This window comes from Schistocerca americana, chromosome X (genome assembly GCF_021461395.2).
Source record: "Schistocerca americana isolate TAMUIC-IGC-003095 chromosome X, iqSchAmer2.1, whole genome shotgun sequence".
Taxonomy (NCBI): domain Eukaryota; kingdom Metazoa; phylum Arthropoda; class Insecta; order Orthoptera; family Acrididae; genus Schistocerca; species Schistocerca americana.
Window position 1 is genome coordinate 573070755 of NC_060130.1, and position 20401 is coordinate 573091155.

The 20401-nt window shown below is 42.6% G+C and overlaps 1 protein-coding gene across 1 annotated transcript in view; it reads left to right on the forward strand.

Moving 5' to 3' along the window:
- LOC124555261 (thrombospondin type-1 domain-containing protein 7A-like) overlaps positions 1–20401 on the forward strand; it is a 1197505-nt gene that overhangs the window by 675439 nt on the left and 501665 nt on the right. The window contains exons 8-9 of the mRNA XM_047129129.1: positions 1926–2061; positions 11453–11586. Coding sequence (XP_046985085.1) covers positions 1926–2061; positions 11453–11586 — 270 coding nt within the window. The remainder of the gene's footprint in view (positions 1–1925; positions 2062–11452; positions 11587–20401) is intronic.

Consider the following 20401-nt stretch of genomic DNA (forward strand, 5'->3'; position numbering starts at 1 on the left):
CCAATACATCTATGCAAAGATTCGTCGGATCTTCACAATGGTTTCCATTTCGCGATCGATCGGATCTTAACCTCCGAATAGCCCTCGTAGGACTCGTCAAAGATTTTCGGGAAAACTGGTACACTCAATATGAAAATGGTTCAAATGGCTCTGAGCACTATGGGACTTAACATCTATGGTCATCAGTCCCCTAGAACTTAGAACTACTTAAACCTAACTAACCTAAGGAGAGCACACAACACCCAGCCATCACGAGGCAGAGAAAATCCCATTCAATATGAACCATGACATATACATAAACTATCCAATCGAAAGTACCTGCACATCAGTTAGTGATCGTTAATGTGTGATGTGTCGACCCTTCACCTTTATAATGACTTCAATTCTACTGGGGACACTTTCAGGGAGGGATCTGATTATCTGGTGAGGATTGGCAGAAAGGTAAGATAATGGGTCTGTAACGCAGTCGACGAATCCGATTCCTGTAACACCGAGTAGGCCTAGTCAATTCCGCATTACATAGGTATGTCAGAATACTTTTTATCAGATCATGACATACTATAGTGAGCTGACAAAAGTCATGGGATACCTCTTAATATCGTATCAGACCTGCCCAGCGTAGAGCAGCAGCTCGACGTGGCATGGACTCAACAAGTCCTTGAAAGACCCCTGCAGAAATACTGAGCCGTTCTGCCTCTATACCCATCCATAATTGCGGAAGTGTTGTCAGAGCAGGATTTTGTGTACGAACTGACCTCTCAGTTATGTCCCATAAATGTTCCATGGGAATCTTGTAGGTCGATATGGGTGGACAAATCATTCGTTCGAATTTGCCAGATTGTTCTTCAAATCAATCGCGTTCATTTGTGGCCTGGTAACATGGAGAATTGTCATTATAAAAATTTCATCGTTGTTTGAGAGCATGAAGACTATTAATGCTCTCCAAGTAGCCGAACATAGCCATTCACTATCAGTGATTCGTCCAGTTGGATCAAAGGACCCAGTCCATTCCATGTAAATACAGCTCACACCATGGACCGCCACCAGCTTACACAGTACCTTGTTGACACCTTGGGTTCACGGCTTGTTGGGCTCTGCGCCACACTCGAACCCTACCATCAGCTCTGACCAACTGAAATCGGGACTCAACTGATCAGGCCACTGTTTTACAGTCGCCTGTGGTCCAACCGATATGGTCACGAGCCCAGGAGAGGCGGTGCAGCGCGATGTCGTGCCGTTAGCAAAGGCACTCGCATCTGCCGTCTGCTGCCATAGCCCACTAACCCTATATCTCGCCTCACTGTTCTAACGGATACGTTAGTCGTACGTCACACATTGATTTCTCCGATTATTTAACACAGTGTTGTTTCTCTGATAGCACTGACAAGTCTACGCAAACGCCGCTGCTCATGGTCGTTAAGTGAGTGCCTTCAGTCATTGCGTTGTCTGTGATGATAAATGCCTGAAATTTTGTATCGTCGTCACACTCATAACACTGTGGATATCGGAATACTGAATTACTTAACGATTTCCGAAATGGAAGGTCCGATGCGTCTAGCTGCAATTACCATTCCGTGTTCAATATCTGTTAATTCCCGTCGTGGAGTCATAATCACGTCGGAAACCTTTCCACGTGAATCAGCTGAGTAAAAGTGACAGCTCCACCAATGCAATACCCTTTTGTCCCTTGTGTACGCGATACTACCGCCATCTGTCTTCGGTCCTTCTACATTTCGACCAATGTGTCTAGAGTTTTCGCATGTGGTTGGGGAGCTGAAAACTTGAGTTCTATCATTTGACTTTTGTCACCTCTGTGTATTATAATATGGTTGATAAATTTTGAAAACTAGCTTGATGGTCTTTTAGACAGAACTTATCTTGGAGGTAATCGATCTGATTACGGAAACGTTGTGGTCGTGTTTCAGCCTCTGTCTGGAAGGAAGGAGCCGCAGGAAGGTGCCGCGCACCGTTCAGCCGTGCGTCGTGGCAGAGGACTGCGTTGTGAACCAATGGTCTTCGTGGACCAAGCTGCAGGATGGCTGCGTCGATGGTGCCGGAAGGGTAAACTCCAAATTATCTTATATTTATTGAAAGTTCTTATTACGAGAGTAATCTTAAGAAATATTGAATATATGGATCTACTAAAGTAAAGTGAACAATATTTAGTTGAGACAGGAATGTGAACCGAAAGAGTAATTCATATGTAAGTCTTCAGTCTTTCAACATTTCGACCAATGTGTCTAGAGTTTTCGCATGTGGTTGGGGAACTGAAAATTTGCGTTCTATTCTCAGATGTATGCTGCAGATTTCTTTTCATTTGTATACAAGGTGCCTGAGAAATTTTATTTGCCTATCTTGTTGTTACTCGTTATTGATTTACCTACCTCATTTACCATCCTGTTCTAAAATTTCACTGCGAGAAAAATACCAATGAAAAAATTGCAGAATGTATTTGGGAAGCGGACACAGGTTCACTGCCCCATAACGGGATGCCTTGGTCGCTGCGTAAGCAGCGGTTTCATTGGACGTCATGGTTACATACTGTAACAGAATCGTTCATTAATTTCTGGATGTTTTAGTTGCCCGCGTATATGGTTATTAAAAATGCTCAGTTTTCAGTTATCTATAGATCCCGTCAATTTTAAGTCTGCCGCGTATCATGAACTTCACGGATCGTTTTCTCATAAACGACAGTGAAAGAGGGAGGGAAAGGGGGAGGCTGTTGTGCCAAATTATCTGAGTCTTTCATTTTATGTTGTACACAAGTGATCTGGCAAATACGATCCGAATCGGTTGGCCGTGCATGGTGCCTTCCCTAGAGGGGAAGACCGTAAACTTGATAATACTTATCTTCCATGCATTTCAGTTGACATGCTTGTAAAACGAAAAATCAGAGTGAAAATAGAAAAATTCTCTAAATTTCCTTATAGAAGCTCCCTAGAGGGAAATGAATCTTCTGATATGCACATTGTTGTAATCCCATCAACTCTGAAGAGATAATGGAGAAACAGCAATTCATTTGAAATGGTTGTTATTAAGAAGGCCACCAAGAAGAGTAGTATCTGGAATGTGTTCACTTCAGTAATGATACCAGACAGTGAGGAATGATTAAAATCATCGTGATTGTGTAACTTTTCTAAATACGTTGGTCACGTCTGTAACCAAATTTAGCTCAACAAATTAGAAATCTTTGTATTCGTGCGAGTTAAAGTATAATATTGTTTTTTGACTATGTTTCCTGTTATTTTACACACTTACGGAGGTAAAATGTTCATTATATTTAGTGGATTTTGAAAATCGGATAAACGATATCATTTACTACGTTTCCTCACTGTGCTATCTTTGTGCAGGAATATGTGCGTACTAAGTGTGGCAGGTGCACGTTGTTCATGTTCCGCGTCCAACGAACACACGAAAATTTGGTTCCAGCCTTAATGTATTCTATTTCTTTATGCAGTAAAAATCTTAAAGAAATTAGCTGCTGATGTTGTAGAAGCTACAATGGTGTGCAAAAAGTAAGGTCGAAAGTAACTGTCACATGATGTGTCACGGCCAAGTAACACAATTCGTTGAAACTTGGACCATACACAGAAAGAACGGTTACTGTATAGCACAGAAGGTAACTGAAAGAAGTACACAATGAGACGAATAGAAATGACAGTTTTATTCAAAGACAATTATTTCGCTGACGTCACCGCTGTTCATGATATTTCCCTGGACCTTACATTGGTTGGTTGTTTTGGGGAAGGAGACCAGACAGCGTGGTCATCGGTCTCATCGGAATAGGGAAGGATGGGGAAGAAAATCGGCCGTGCCCTTTCAGAGGATCCATCCCGGCATTTGCCTGGAGTGATTTAGGGAAATCACGGAAAACCTAAATCAGGATGGCCGGACGAGGGATTGAATCGTCGTCCTCCCGAATGCTGGACCTTACAAACGGGTGGACACAATTTTTAGAGACTGTGAGATCATCACGGACGGCAATGCATTCTCTGGGACATGCTTCCTTACGGGCCACAAGGTTGGTAAGGAGTTGCTGTGTTGGGACGTTCCATTGCCAACCAGCGCGGGTAAAAACTGCTGGATACTCGTTGGTGCATGTGGACGGGCTGCAATACGTCTCGCAACCGCATCCCACAGATGCTCGAAAGGATGTAAGTCGGGGAACGGGCAGACCGGTCCATTGTTCGAATATCCTCTCGTTCCAAGAACTCCTCCACCTGCATGCACCTCTGAAAAGACGCTCATGGGAAAGGAGTATAGTGTTACAATAACGTTGACCGGTTCGCATACCGTGTTCAATAGTTGCAGATCGGTATGCCCATTCAACATTATGCTTCCTCACTCAGTAACATCTGAACCATCAAAATAATAGAGTTCGACAATTTTCCTGGGTGCATTACGCGTTGCCACTTTCCGCTATACAATGAAATGGCGAAATTCATGGGATAGCGATATGCACCTACGCAAATGGTGGTAGTATCGTGCACACAAGGTGACTCGTAACTTAGCAAACTGTTTCATCACTGCATGGTGTGTTTATGACGGCAGCCACCAACGACAAAAATGAAAGTCAAAAATGTAAATATGGGATTTGGTTGACTCACGTAACGTGGACATTTCTAATATTTCCAAAACGAGAGGAAACATCACAGCTACGTTTTCTGAAAGTCAATATACAGGAGGCAAAGTACATTTCGCTGTGTAATTGATTCCTACAACTCTCTCAGTCTACCTAAACGTGATACCAACATTTCTTTAATAGCTGTTGTACTATAAACAACGCTATGTAGTACTTTTTGATGAAAGAGATGTTTTTCAGTTAATCGTTTTGCACAAAAAGCTGAAATCTGCACCGCAGAGCAGTTAGAGACCAATTATGTGATGTTTATATGGCAGCAATACTGATACTACATTGTTTTGGCCGCATTACGTTTCACTTTTACCTAAAAGCAAGCTTTATTTTTCAACACATATCATCTCACACATCGGAAAGTAATGTATCAATTTAGACCACTGCTATTTTCAGAAGCCACTAAAAGCAACAAAAATAATTCTTCGAACGACTTTTATAAAAGGTCATTGCTTCAGTTCCTCTGCAGATAGGAAAACATAATTATCAATCAATCATGTTCATGTTAAACGCGACCCTTGCATATGCTAGTCAAAGAAATGATGCCTCAAAATCTTCAGCCATGCGACTTACATTCGGAAATTTCGCTATCAGAAAATTTGTAGCTTCATGATTTTTTTTTATTTTTTATGTTAGTCTTGGCAGACAGATACGACAGTCCAGAAACGAAAGTAAATTAGTGGCTGAAGTTATTTATCAAAGCCTGCAGTGCGAACCATATTTGAGTATATAAAACGCTTGCTCCGTGTGGGGTAAAGCAAATCTCATTTCGTCTGCTAATTGGAACTAGTCCTCTCTGTAAATGTAACGCTCTCAAATTATTTGGAGACCAGAGGAAGTTTTATAGTGAAAACATGTGTAGCAAACAGTAAACGAGAGGTAAAAACTATTCATCCGTGAAACATTCCTTTGTGTTCATAATTATTCTCCAGAAAATTTTAAATATTAAGTTCAGTAGAACCGCATTGTCATTATGCTTTTCTCCTTTCTTGTAATTTCAAACTGAACACTAGACCAGGCAGTAATTGTTAATTAATGGTGGTCAGCGTAATATAATTTTCTCCGCGTACAATCTGAACCTCGTAACTCTAAAGAGAGTAGAGTGGCAGAAGATGCTGAGATTCAAAGACGATCTCAAAGAATTGTCAATGTCTTTGTGCTGCTTGCCTGTAAGCATATACAGGGTGAGTCAGTATGAAAGGTACATGCTTTAGGATATGATAGTATTTATGATTCTGAACAAAAAACTTCGTATGGCTATATGAACTGTTCCTTATGGTTTGGTAGATAGAACGCATTTCTGTATTATTCAAAGAATGTCATTATTTACAACGTACTACAGTAGTACAGATGAAGTTGAGACGCAGATGAAGTTGAGACGAACAATTTGATACGGGACACTTTGGTTTGTCAAGTTGGAAAGCTACCTCAGACTGGCCTATAAAACTACCTAAGCTACAACATATGCGCTTCGCGCGAGATTTTCAATATTCTGGCCCTCTTTTCGCGCAAGCTATTAGTCCTAGAGAAAAGTTGAATAGAACATGTAATGTAGTTTTATTTCGTACTGCGATACGTTTTCGATGTAGGGTGTGGTTTTAGAGTTATTCAAGAAAAACGTACAGAAGTGACGTTAAAAGTGTTCGATTACGAAACCGTTCGGAATATGACATATGTCCTTATGAAGTTCTTTGTTCAGAATGAGTAATAGTATCACCTTTCACAACATCTACATTTCCTCCTGACTTACCCTGTGTAGTGACACGACTGTACGGTGGAGATAACTTTTATGAGATACTGATATATTAACACAAGGTTGACAATCACATTTAGCATTTTCAGTAACCACACTTTTTGTGAAACGATTTACTGAGAGCTATTTTGCAGTCTTTAATATCGTGTTGGCATGTTATTTATCAGCAGCTTAAGAAGTAATTCACTGAGGAAATGGCTGGATTATCCTTGAATATAACTGAGCGAAACGTATACTAACATACTATTGCTGAAAGCGTTGTTCTGAGTATGACCGTAGGAACAGGTACATGTTAGCCGTAAGCTACTGTTGAACAGTACCACCACCATTTGAAGTGTGTGTTTTGACTCTATGGGTACATTAATGGTTCTCTTTAACATATTGTATGTCTGGTGGCGTTGAAATCAAACATTAGGATTTGATCCTTCGTGATGAACAAGCGAGCCGACGCCATGATAGCATACATCCTCGTCGAATCCAGTAAATCAGAAAGTCCAGTCAGCAAATATGATACATGAAAATTTTAAATAATTCAGTTAAACTACAGGTTGTCAGAAGATTTAAAAAATACATGATCTGGACTAAGAGACAATATCAACATTTCTTTATCTTGGGAAAAATATTTCGGCGAAATAGATTTTCACTGTACGACTCTTTTAGAGAAGGATGTTTTACGGACTACTGTGGAGTGGAATGATACAAGTCATCTACCTCGGTAGTTTTTCTTAACAAATACCGTGATTAGTGGGACTAGAAACGTGAGGTGGTAAAAAGAATGAAAGACATGGGGTATCAGATGTTTCCTAAAACTACGAGAGAAGATAGTCTAATCTTTCATGAGACTGAGCAGAAGACTGCTCGTGGGCTCTGGTGAAATGACTATCGGACATAACTGATAGAATTAATATGAAACTCAGATGTGTCTTGCATGAGCCGCTTGCAAAAAGCGTGTGCTGCCCGGCGTGCCCATTGACTATGAATGGTGAAGTCTTGCGTCCCTAGTACGAGATCGAGCACGAAATTTCGCATCATATTGTGTTTTACATGTCCTAAATACGCTAAGGTTTGAAAAATACAAACAACGTCTACCAAAATTACTCTACACGTCTTCAGCGATTGAGATGACAAAGTGACAGGATACCTTGCTTGGCATTCGGAAGGGTGGAGGTTTAAATCTCCGGTCGCCATTTCACATTAGTTCTCCCATGGTTTTCCTGGATCACCTAAGCCGAATGTTAGTATGTTTTCTTTGAAGGGACATGATAAATTCCTTCTCCATCCTTTCCCAATTCGAACCTCAGCTCCGTCTAGAACGACCCGTCGTCGACGGGATGTTAGACTTTAAGTACTCCGTTCCTTCTAAAGTTTTTTCCATCGACAATTTCCTTTGACAACAACTATGGGCGAAAGTCATACCGTTCAAAATCTAGTTGACAAAGAGATTGGCTTAACAATTTCTATTATTACCCAGTTTTCCCATCGTCAAAGTACCTTTATGGACAGGTGATGTGATCTGATGAAAGATAATGTATTTCCTTTTTACAATCTAGATTTCTTCTCAATTCTTTTTCTATCCACTTGGTCCATAATTCCAGCACTAGCCTGTTACTGTTTACGCATTCAATAATCGACAAGCAGATGGGAGGCGTGCTGGGGTAGTCCGTACAGTTGCGCATAGTCACTGCGCCAGGGTAGCGTAGTGGTTAGTGCTGTGTTAAGCAACAGGATTCCCGCGTTCGAATCCTGCCCTTACTTTCAGTCTGCATATATACATCACAGATATTTGAGAACTGGAAAGACCTCTGGAAATATATACACTGAAGAGCCAAAGAAACTGCTACACCTGCCTAATATCGCTTAGGGCCCCTGCGAGCACGCAGAAATGCCACAACACGACGAGGAATGGACTCGACTAATGTCTGAAGTAGTGCTGGAGGGAATTGACAACATGAATCCTGCAGGGCTGTCCATAAATCCGTAAAAGTATGAGGGAGTGAGATCTTTTCTGAACGCACTTTGCAAGTCATCCCAGATATGCTCAATAAAGTTCATGTCGGAGGAGTTTGGTGACCAGCGGAAGTGGAGCTACTCGTAGCAATTCTGGACGTGTGGGGTGCCGCATTGTCCTGGTGGAATTGCCCAAGTCCGTCGGAATGCACAATGGACATGAATGGATGCAAATGATCAGACAGTATGCTTACGTACGTGTCACCTGTCAGAGTCGTATCTAGACGTTATCAGGGGTCACATGTCACTCCTACAGCATACGCCCCACATCGTTCCAGAGCCTCCACCAGCTTGAACGGTCCCTTATTGACATGCAGGTTCCGTGGATTCATGAGGTTGTCTCCATAACCGTACACGTCTATCCGCTCGGAACAATTTGAAACGAGACTCGTCCGACCTGGCAACATGTCTCCAGTCATCAACAGTCCAATGTCGGTGTTGACGGGGCCACCTCGGAGATGCTGTGTCCCATCGCTGGTCCGTTGACTATGGCATCACATTAAAACTCACTTAAATCTTGATAAACTGCCATTGTAGCAGCAGACACTTGTTGTCTTATATAGGCGTTACCGACCGCAGCGCCGTATTCTGCCTGCTTACATATATCTGTATTTGAATACGCATGCCTATGCCAGTTTCTTTGGCGCTTCAGAGTAGTTTCATTTTATTAATTAGAATACTGTTTGCATCGTGGAAAATATCTATGCTAGATGAAATAGACTTCGCTTTTTTAATGCAACGTTACCGCCTTTTGTCTACACGTTTGTATGCTGTTTCGTATCTGCAGTGGAGTGATGAATACGGGTCTCATCCACAATGACAAATAGGCTTACAGAATCAGTTTGATTCTTTTTTAAATATCCCAAATATTCTGAAGAAATTCTTTTATGCATTGGCTTCTGATTAACTTTCAGGAAATGCCGCATCCGTGCTGCACCAAACCATTTCCCAGCTAACTCTCCGTGTAAATCGGACAGTATTCTTTCTTCTAATAAGCTAGTAGTGTCAGCTGTTTCATAAACTTTTAATCACCAATCGTAAAATTACTAAGTGAGCACTTTCTCCGTTTTCACATATGTGGCTGGAGTTTTGGAACATTTGCCGCTTAGATTATCAAGAGAAGTACATCAATGTTTGAATACAGCGTCCCTTTCTTAACCATTAAAAATTAAGGAAGAGGTTCCTTACAGATCTTCACCAGTTGTGGATGACCATCCATTGGACAGAAATCGTCCTAAACAAAACAACTTCAGGATGGCAGTGTATACCAATTTATACAGGATGATTCAAAAGTAAAGGTACACTCTTCGTGGGTGTAATATATGTATCAAAATAAGAGTAAAATTTTAAATGAAGTTCTGTCTGAAATTGTTTATTTTCAGGGCTATGCATAAGAGTATGGATCACAAATGCAACATAAACAACCCAAAATTAGTTCTTCTCAGTAGGCAACGACACGAAGGGATCCGAAATTCAGTACATCTACGTACTGTACATTGACTCCAGAACATGTTCAAAATGAAGTCCATGTAGCCAAAGACGGTGACGTGTTCGACGTATTTCCACTGTAGGAATGTTGCAGGCTCTGTTCATCTCATTCTGTATAGTTGCGCAGCCGTTTCCAGTTTGGGCTGTATTTGTGAAACGTTATCAGCTGCAACACCATACATGAACTCCTTGAGACACCCCAAAGCTAGAAGTCCAGGGGCTTACGATCCAAAGATCTGGCAGGCCAAGCAACTGGTCCTGCACGACCTATCTACTGGGATAAGCAACACTGAGATACTCTCTTGCCTCCCGACTAAAATGTGCATAAACCTTACTCTGGGTCCTGTAGCGAGTGGGACATCATGAAACAGACCTCCCAATTTATGTTCCATAAACTGTCTATACACTCTGCCAGTCCGAATCTGTGAATCTGCACGCAGTCCAAGTAACTGACTGTCCACTATACCACACCAAATATTCACTGTTACTCATACGCCCACACGTCATGTTATGAACGTTCACGATTCACGATACCCGTAGGGGTAAAGAGACTCTCACCCGCAAACAGTATCCGGCGACCAAACAGTGTATTAGCAGCATGGCAGTCGAGTAACCACTGACAGAAATTCTGCTATTAGGTTAGTCTACAGATGTCAGCTCCTGTACCGTCTGCAGGTGAAACGGGTGAAACTGCTGTTTCTGAAACAGGCACTATAGAGTTAATTGAGCTTCCCCTACAATCGCACTTACATGGCAGATGCTTGTGGTCGGATCTTCGCCTACCATTTCCAGAATGTTTTCAACACCCACTCCATCCAGTTCAGGCCGACCTAACCGTGGCGCACCACGAATGCCATATTTCCTTAAACGTCTCTCCACAGCTGTCAAAGTCTGGTGCTTTGGTACTCTTCTGTTTGGAAACATGCGCCTTAAAGGAGGCACATATCCGCGTATTCACCGTTTGATTACGCCATCGTACCGTATACAATGACTGCAGTCTATGAACTAACGACAGAATGGCTGTGCGTCTGGTTTTTTTGTGCCAGACTCTACCCAGCTGTGTAGAGGGGTGTACAAAGCAACATCAGTCAATATACGAGACAAACGAACACGACACGCAAAAGGCCTGTACTGTTCCATGATATGCCTACCATAAATGGCATGATGCACCATAACTCTGAAGTAAATCAGTTTCAGACAAAACTTTATTTCACATTTTGCTCTTATTTCGATGCATATATTACACCCAAGAGATTTGTACAGTTACTTCTGAATCAGCCTACATATTCGTACGAAACACACACAAGAGGATTGCTTCAAGACGTTGTACAAACATAACTTCTCAACTGTTAAAGTTGACACTTGATTTACGTTATTGCGAAATATAAAAAGTCGTTATTATGTATCCCAACCTCGTTCCACACCAAAAAATTTTCCACTTGTTCTGATATGTAGCTTACTCGGAGAAAGCATTACCTTTCACTAAATGACTCTCTTGAGATTCACAAAACTAACTGGCAAGGCGTTATTTACTATAAACCAGTGATAACTGAGTGTGTTGCGTGCTGCAGGTTACAACGCCGGAGATACAGGTGCGTCGGCGGGAGGTGGTGCGGTTAGGCCACGGCTTGGGCCGCCCCTGTCCTCGTCTCATCGAGCGCCGCATCAACGCTGACCCAGAACACCTGCCCGTCTGCGCCGAGACGTAAGTCGTGCAATGGCACACTTCCTACCTTGTTGCATTATGGCACCTCTCTCGTGATTTAAAGCTACTAGCAATACATTCTGAGTATTACACATGCTGATTCACCTGAAACCGGCACCACAAATACTGCGGAGATGAAAAGAGCTGTCGATGAGCGGTTTATATAGAATGAACTGGTAGTCAAGAGCTCACATTTTTAGCCAACAGACAGATTCCAATAATACTCAGAAACTTTATTTCTTGTACAAACATACACTTTTTTAAATGTAACAACGCCTATTGACATTAACAAACTACGAGTAGGGTAAATTAGAATGTCAGTGGCGTTCGTTACAGGATTCTAGTGCGACTCGTTTACAAGATGTCGTATTTTGAAAAGTTTCTACCCAACATTTGTTTGTGCCATTCAACTTGCTTAGTTGATAGGTAGAATGTTATCATATCTGATTGCATTTTGCTTGTGTGTTTCTTGAGCGCATTGTGATTTGCTAGTCAGTTAGTGTGAGACAGTCCCAGCAGTAGGTCGTGAGTGAGAAAAAGCCGACATGCTCCTGATGTATGGAGAGTGTAGCAAGAATGCATTTCGTTCTTGCACGGTGTATGTTGCAAGCTATCCCAACAGATGTCAACCATGTCGGCAATTATTTGTCAACCTCTTCGACCAGTTACGTGAAAGTGGTAGTATAACATCTATACAACGCAACAGAAGGGAACAAGTGTCGACAGAAGAGGGGGAAATTAATGTACTTGCTGCTGTTGCAGTTGATCCGCCCATTATCTCCCGCGCAATCGCACGAGGAAGTGGCATGTGTCAGGCAAGTATCCTACGCATTCTCCATCGATATAGGTTCCATACGTATCGTGTCTCTCTCCATCAAGAGGTGCATGGAAACGATTATGAGAATCGTGGTACCTTCTGTTCAGGGTAGCAAGACAGGATACTTCTGATGTATCATGTATCTTGTTTAGTGATGAAGCAACATTTACCGATTATGGCTAGGTAAACCGCCGAAACGTGCACTATTTGTCCGTTCACAATCCCCGTTGGCTTCTTCAGATGGAACGTCGGCGTCCATGGAGTGTAAACGTGTGGTGTGGGGTAGTGAACCATCAACTCATAGGTCCGTGTTTCGTGGACAGGATACTGAACGCGCGTAAGTATCGCAACCTCCTAATAGACCATCTTCCACGGATGCCAAAGACGTTCCTCTGCAGACTAGGAGGAACCTGTGCAACGTGATAGCTGTCCACCCCACAGTGCACGAATTACTCCAGCATGTCTTCATGAATTGTTTCCAAATCGGTGGGTTGGATACAGTGTATCTGTACCAGGCCGACCCTTACCCCGGATTTGACGAGTGTAGATTTTTTGTTTTGGGGAAAGTTGGAATACGCTATCTACAAGGACATTCCAACTACACCCTATGATACTCAACGACGTATTACTGCAGAGTGCTTGTCCATCTCCGATGAAGTGCTAGCACGTGTGTAGCAGTAGCTCCATACCAAACTGGAAGCGTGTATTGCCGGTGAATGGTCATTTTGAACACAACCTGTGATTGTCAACCGTCTCGTTACTGGTCAGAATCCTAATAACTATTGAACGCAGATGTGTCGTCTTTAGTGTGTTCTACCACAGGTATTGTACAAGTGTCAGTGTGGGAACTTTTCAAAATATAATACCTCGTAAACGACTCGCACTAGAACCCTGCAACAAACACCACTGATTCTGATTTACCCTACTTGTGATTAGTTAAGGTCAACAGCCATCGTTCCATTTATAAAAGTGTATGTTTTCACAAAAAGTGCACTTCCTAGTTATTATTACAATCCGTTGGTTGGCTAAAAATATGTGTCCCAGACTACCAATCCATTCTGTGAAAACCTCAAATCACCTACACTTCCCCTTTGCGCAACACTTGTGGTATAAGTTTTAGGTGAATCACATTGTTGTAGCAATAAATTCTCCATAAGGTCTTTTTATATGACAATACTTTCTGCATAATGCCGAGAACATGAGCATTCTGCACTGTGCATGTGCACGAAAATAATGTATATGCAGAAGCAGATATACGCGATACGCATCTGCTACAATCACAGACAACAATAAAAACAGCTCATGCGTGCGAGTGCAAGTTAGTGGTTGACAACATCCTTTTTGCCATGTTATCATCTACTTAAGGCTTTTAAGAGTTCTTCAAGCCGAATGTAATGCAGCAGTATTAACTAGCGATGATTTTTTTCTCATACAGGACACCTCGCAATCGTGAAATTAAAACCACATACTTAATACTAAGTACGAGGGTGTGTTGAAAAGTAATGCCTCCGAAATTTTTGTACGAAAACTCTTAAAGCTTTTTAAATAAAACAAACTGCGTTAACGCCCTACAACTTTATTCTTCGTGTCGACACACTTATTTCTCAATATAGTCACTCTGCCGACGAACACATTTCTCCCAACGAGAGACCAATTCGTTGATCGGTCATCGTAAAATGTCGATTTTTTTTTTTTTTTGACGGAGCCACGACCTCACTTCAGCTTTCACTGCTTCATCACTATCAATTTGAAGTCCTCTGATGTGTTCTTTGAATTTTGGAAACAGATAAAAATCGGATTGGGCCAAGTCGGAAGTCAGTGGAGGATGATCGGTGTTGTTGCGGATGTCACAGCACTCGTGTGGTCTGACATTGTCATGCTGCAATAGTGGTTTCTCCATGTGTAGACGAACACTTCGAATTCGAAACTCCATTACAACACGTTGTTTCACATGCACCAACATAGTTACGTTATACACCGTTATATTACACGCTGCAATTCTGAACCCTCTAACGGCAGAGGGCTGCAAATATGTAGACACGAAGAATAAAATATAGAAGATTGGTAGCGTTTGTTTTACCTAAAAAGCTTTAAAAGTTTTCACACAAAAAACTCGGAGGCATTACTTTTCAGCATGTCCTCGTCTCTCTTACTTCGCCTTACTTAAAAAAGTAACACGGTATGGTATTCTTCTAGAAGAAATGTAGACTGCCTGACAAAAAAGGTGTAGCTCCCAGACAACATGGTCGGATGCCAATGCAACTTCATACGTGTACGGTCGGCGAGTATATAAATGATTAGAGCTTCAAGAACAGGTAGAATATCCACTAGACGGCATTACTGTTGTTTGTGTTTGGTGTCATTACCAGGCTTGGTAATGTATGTATGGGGCATGAAATGCGTCACATGTTGAGTGATCACTGTGAAGGACATGCAGACGCCACGTAACGTATGAGATAGCGTTATCAGCACCTGAGACACTTTCAAATGGAGCTCATCGGGGGTTCTCATTTGACTGGCTTGTCGAATCGTGCAATATCCAGATTTCTGGAGATTTGGATGTGACAGTACACCAATGTTGGACTGCATAGGAACATGAGGGCAGGAATAATGGTCGACAACGCTCTGGTCGACCACGCCTAACCACCATAATAGAAGGTCGTCGTAGTGTGCATCAAGTGCGTCGTAAGCTTTTCACAGCTGCACCTGCCTTCCGAGAAGAAGAAATGGACACTCTGTGTTGTGTACATAGTTCCGCGTAGTCAGCGCGTACACAACTTTCCCACTAGAGCGCGCCCCGCTAAGGACAACAGCGCAGGCGCAGCGCTCGTCCGTGTCCGCACTACGAGATGGCGCTGCCATAGAGACGTACCAAATTCTGCTTCCGCCGATCCGCGTGTTAATATGTAACGCAGCCAATGAGATTGCTGCTAACATAGAACCTTTTCTCCTCGCGGATCACACTCGCGCAGTGATACATGAACGCGCTTGGTATTATAACGAGTGTACAGACCTCCGATTAGTCAGTCTGCATTTGTCTGCACCAGTCTGTACCAGTCTGCATTAGTATGTACCAGTCTGTACGAGTTCTACATTTGTCTGTACCAGTCTATAGTCAAGTTAAAGTCTGCGCCTAATAAGATTGCCATATTCCCGTACATAGCCATGAAGATAAATGTATAGACACTTTTGTCAAGTATCAGAGATATATGTGAGAATAAGATTAACGTACGAATACCAAAGGAACTTCAGATTGTCAATTTTGGTCACCGTCAATCTGCTGCACTAAGCGTGCAAGTGGCATTTCTAGCGTCTGATCTAACGGCAGAGGATAGACACGCCACGATAAGACCACGAGACATTTTGCTGACACTCGCCTATTTCTTTAGAGCGACAAGTCAAATAATCTGATGATGTGTTTACTGAAGGTCTTACAGTACGCACACCACACTCTGCACCATTCTGTGCCATCCCGCACCATTCTTCGGACAGTAGCAGCAGACGCATTAGAGAATTACCGTTCCATGCGAAAGCTGCTGTTAACACAACAACAAAAACTACTGCGTCTGTAGTGATGCCGTGACCGGGATGTATGGACTGCAGATAGATGGTGTCGCACTGTGTTCAGCGATCAGTGGCGGTTCTGCATTACGCCGAACGACAATCGTCAGCGTGTATGGTGGCGACCTGAGAAAGGTGCCATTCTTCCAGTGATTTGGAAAGGTACAGAAGTGTTACTACTGGCGTCATGGAGTGGAAGGCCATCGTGTATGACTTCAGTTCGCGGCTGGTAGTGATTGACGAAAATCTGACGCCAGAAAAGGTACATCATAGACATCCTGTGTCCGCATGTGTCACTTCTCATGCGACAGTATCGTGATACCATTTTCAAAACGACAACGCTCTTCCACAAAAGAAACGTGTCTCTATGAACTTACTGCTTGATATTGAGATACTCCTGGGGCCAGCATGATCCCTAGATCTAACGCATCGCCACTTCGTGCACCAAATCTGCATGGAGGCGACTGAAGGATTTTTCCATGTTGATGTTTCAAGCTTTCGGCAATAGCGTAGAAGAAAACTGTGGCGATGTGAACAGTGGTCTTGCGACGGTATCTAACATTTACTGCGTGAGTAGTGCCTCATTTTCCGGAGATCGCAGATGTATTCATATTTGCGCGAATATCTGACTGTCAGTTACTGTTCAATCTCAGAGATATGTAACTTATTCATCTTTAAGATTTTCTGACACCCCGCCATTTTTTGGAGCATCTCTTACACAAAGGACATACCAGTAACAGCCTTCCAAATTTCCAGCTTAAGGATTTTCCCCTCATGCGGTCCTTTGCTAACGAACATGGCTCACCTGGAATGGCCGTGGAAACTCGCCCGGCAGCGTTCTATCAGCCCCGGAGCCGCACAGCTTCGCAAACAAATTCACCTTACCTCTTACTAATTGCAGACGGCCGATTAGGTCACCTACATACGCCTAATGTTACGGTCTGGAAACAAGTGAGTCGAAAGTTTTTTCGAAATTCTTCAAACAACCCAGTTTTATTCGTAGGATGTCTCAGGCACAAAGCAGAAATAATTCGCGTCAGAAGGTCCACTTCATGTGTTACGTGTGCAAGAAAATCCAAATCATCCCTTAAGAAATCGAGTGGGCTCTGATCAAGCGAACGATCTAGTCCCGAATTAGGACCTCTTCTTGCACGGAGATTCAGTCTGATATCTTCTGTAAACATCGCCAGTTCTTAGATAGGATTTCTGTGAACTTTAACTATGTTCGTGCCTCTTCATAGTTGCAGAATGGAGATTCTTAGAGGCCAATAGATGACTATTGAGACTATTGAGCATTCCGTTATGGAGAAACAGGCTTCACCCGGAAAAATTAAATACACAGCTCTGAAGCAACCAAAGTCTCTACATGACGTGAAGAGCATGGGGGCGCAGTGGTTAGCACACTGGACTCGCATTAGGGAGGACGACGGCTCAAACCCGCGTCCGGCCATCCTGAATTAGGTTTACCGTGATTTCCCTGAATCGCTTCAGGCAAATGCCCGTATGGTTCCTATGAAAGGGCACGACCGATTTCCTTAACCATCCTCCCCTAATCCGATTGGACCAATGACGTCGTTATCTGGCCTCCACACTCAAATCAACCAACCATGACGCAAAGTATGAGGTCAGTATGAGATACATATTCTGAAAATGGTAGCGGTGTAGCTACGTTTCCCGTATTCTTTTCCTTAAAATACCGATACACTAACCTGTTACAAACGAAGCTTATTGAGTGCTTATTTAACGGCATTCATCTACGATAGAGAGCACTGCTTTTCGCAAGTCGGTTGTCCCACAAAGTTGCATTGTAGTACCAGTTTTTCTGTTTCCCAGTATTTTAGGAACATTAACCCTCCTCTGTAGTCGAGGCCGCTAACGCATGACTGTGCAGTGGCGCCCTGCTCGGAGGTTAGCTGGTTGAAATCCTGGTGATGGATGAAATTTTCACTGCCAGTATTAGACCAGGAATGACAGGAGATGTTATGGGGTAAAGTTTCGGATCACTAGTCTTTGCGACAATGTTCTGGATTAAATGCAAAATCTCTACGAAGTGTCTGATGACGAAATGAAGGCATGTGACACTGTTAATGGTGATCCGTTCATTGGATGGGGACGTGAAGCTAGGCGGCAACCTTGGTGCTATTTTAGATGAGTAGGTTATGTGCTGGCACCATGTTCCACCTTGTCCCTTCCGTAATCGTCATCATATATCTCAAACATAACACTACACTATATACGCATCAATGGGGCCAATGAGCGAGAAAGAATAACATCCTTTCCGCTAGGTGGGTGAACCCATCTCGTGGGACATCCCAACCAACAATGCCATACGACATTTAATTTGGAACAGTCTTGGAAACATGGTTCACACGTCTCCTAATTCAGTTCTGGCGCAATACAACCTCTCAACTTCCTTGCAGTTTCCATTTGCTTATCAGCACACTGAAATGATGCATGTTAATTCCGTGATCGGGTACAGCGCCATTTCACTATGATTGTGCACATCAACTTGTAACCACTGACTACAGTTTTACAGAAACTTAAATTATGACTGTACTTGTCCGTGAATGCAGCTCACCATTTTTACAGCATTAGTGGAGTTTCGGGCCCGTACCCCTCCTGATGTGCGCCTAAATGTTGGCCGGGAGTGCATAATCTGCAACATTAGCAGATATATACACAGTAAATTAGTTTATTCTTTCACACAAACAAGTATTCGTAGGATCTAGTATGACAGTAGTAGAGCCATCCTTCACCACTCGTGAAACTTTTTACCCTCCTCACTGAAACTCCCCGTATACCTCAAATAAGATGTGCATTCATATGGGATCTTCTAATGTCTGCGTTCTAAGTTCAAAACACGTCCTGCTTCTTAAACCACAGTGAGAGTCCGTCACTGTGAACACAATGCACAAAGTTAGTTAATTAGTTACATGTTTCGTAGAGCATTTGAACGATTCGTTTATCGAAACAGTGTGAACCGAGTCAGTGTACAATACATGTATAAACATTCGTTCGTGTAAAAGAAGGAGTTGTCCACAAGAAATGACTTTAGCTTAGATTCAAAATTTGCTTCGCGACCAGGTATTGAGAAAATGTTGTTGTATATTGACCTATCTTCAGAGTCCCTAACATTTAAAAACCTAAAATAAAGGTAATTTTTCCTCTATTGTTGTAGGAATGGACATCGCCGTCCTTCTCAAATTGTGATGGACTATTCATGATGAATTTCCTTAGCGAATATATGTAATGTGACGGTGCAGTTAAAATGCCTAACTCCTTGAAGAGTGAATACACATTATTTTTACTGCTCGTTTTTGTGCAATCTATACTTTCTTTCTACGTGTTCAGTTACCATACAATTGCAAATCCACCGTCAGGACCTTGTAAGAACTATGAGTCGGCAGACAAAAAACAACCCCACGTGATCAGTCGTCCAACTAAAATATTGATTCCACCAGACGGGTTATTATCATCGTGTTCCGAACTGCGGCCTGAGGCAGTAATCCACGTGAACGAAAATTCGATTTATAGCAGCGTTGCATCTGACATAGCTTATTCACTGTTTGATTGTTAGACACTCCACACTGGTGGACGCTGTTATAGGATGGTGTGAGGTGTAGCGTGAGGTCAGTGCGTGATGCATCCTGAGCGTAAGGTGCATCTTCTATCAGTGCGAGTGGCAGCAATAGTCCAGCGCGACGTTCCACCTCAGGTTCAAATGGCTCAAATGGCTCTGAGCACTATAGGACTCAACATTTGTGGTCATAAGTCCCCTAGAACTTAGAACTACTTAATCCTAACTAACCTAAGGACATCACACACATCCATGCCCGAGGCAGGATTCGAACCTGCGACCGTAGCGGTCACGCGGTTCCAGACTGAAGCGCCTTTAACCGCACGGCCACACCGGCCGGCTCCACCTCAGGACTGATTAAGACTGTCCCTCGTACCTACATCTCTCAACCGCATGTGGGTAACATGGTTAATTCTACTCTCGACAGTTCTTTTCCAAGGCCACTTACAGAATGTCCAATTACACACAGGCATTATACCTTACGATCATAACCAATTCACGTCAAAAAAGTATTACTTTTTTCTTCTTATACAGTTTAATAACTCATATTCATAAGACACAAATTAGGACACTGACCTAAAGTTCACTCTTCCCGTAAAGTGGATTCCCCTGGTCTCTTGCTCTGCATTTTCATGCACTCTAGTGGAACCAACTGCAAATAATAGTTCAGGCTTTTATCACTCTGTAGCGGAGCGAACAAGTCACCCGCTTCAATTGCAGATATTCAGTTTGTAATTAAATGTTTTGACAATGGGAAAAGTTTTTACATTATGTCACATTTTTCGCTATCGCTCCTAGATATAGGCAGGTAAACCTTTCGGCTTTCATGTGTTTTTGAATAGTAAGGTTTAAGGCTAATG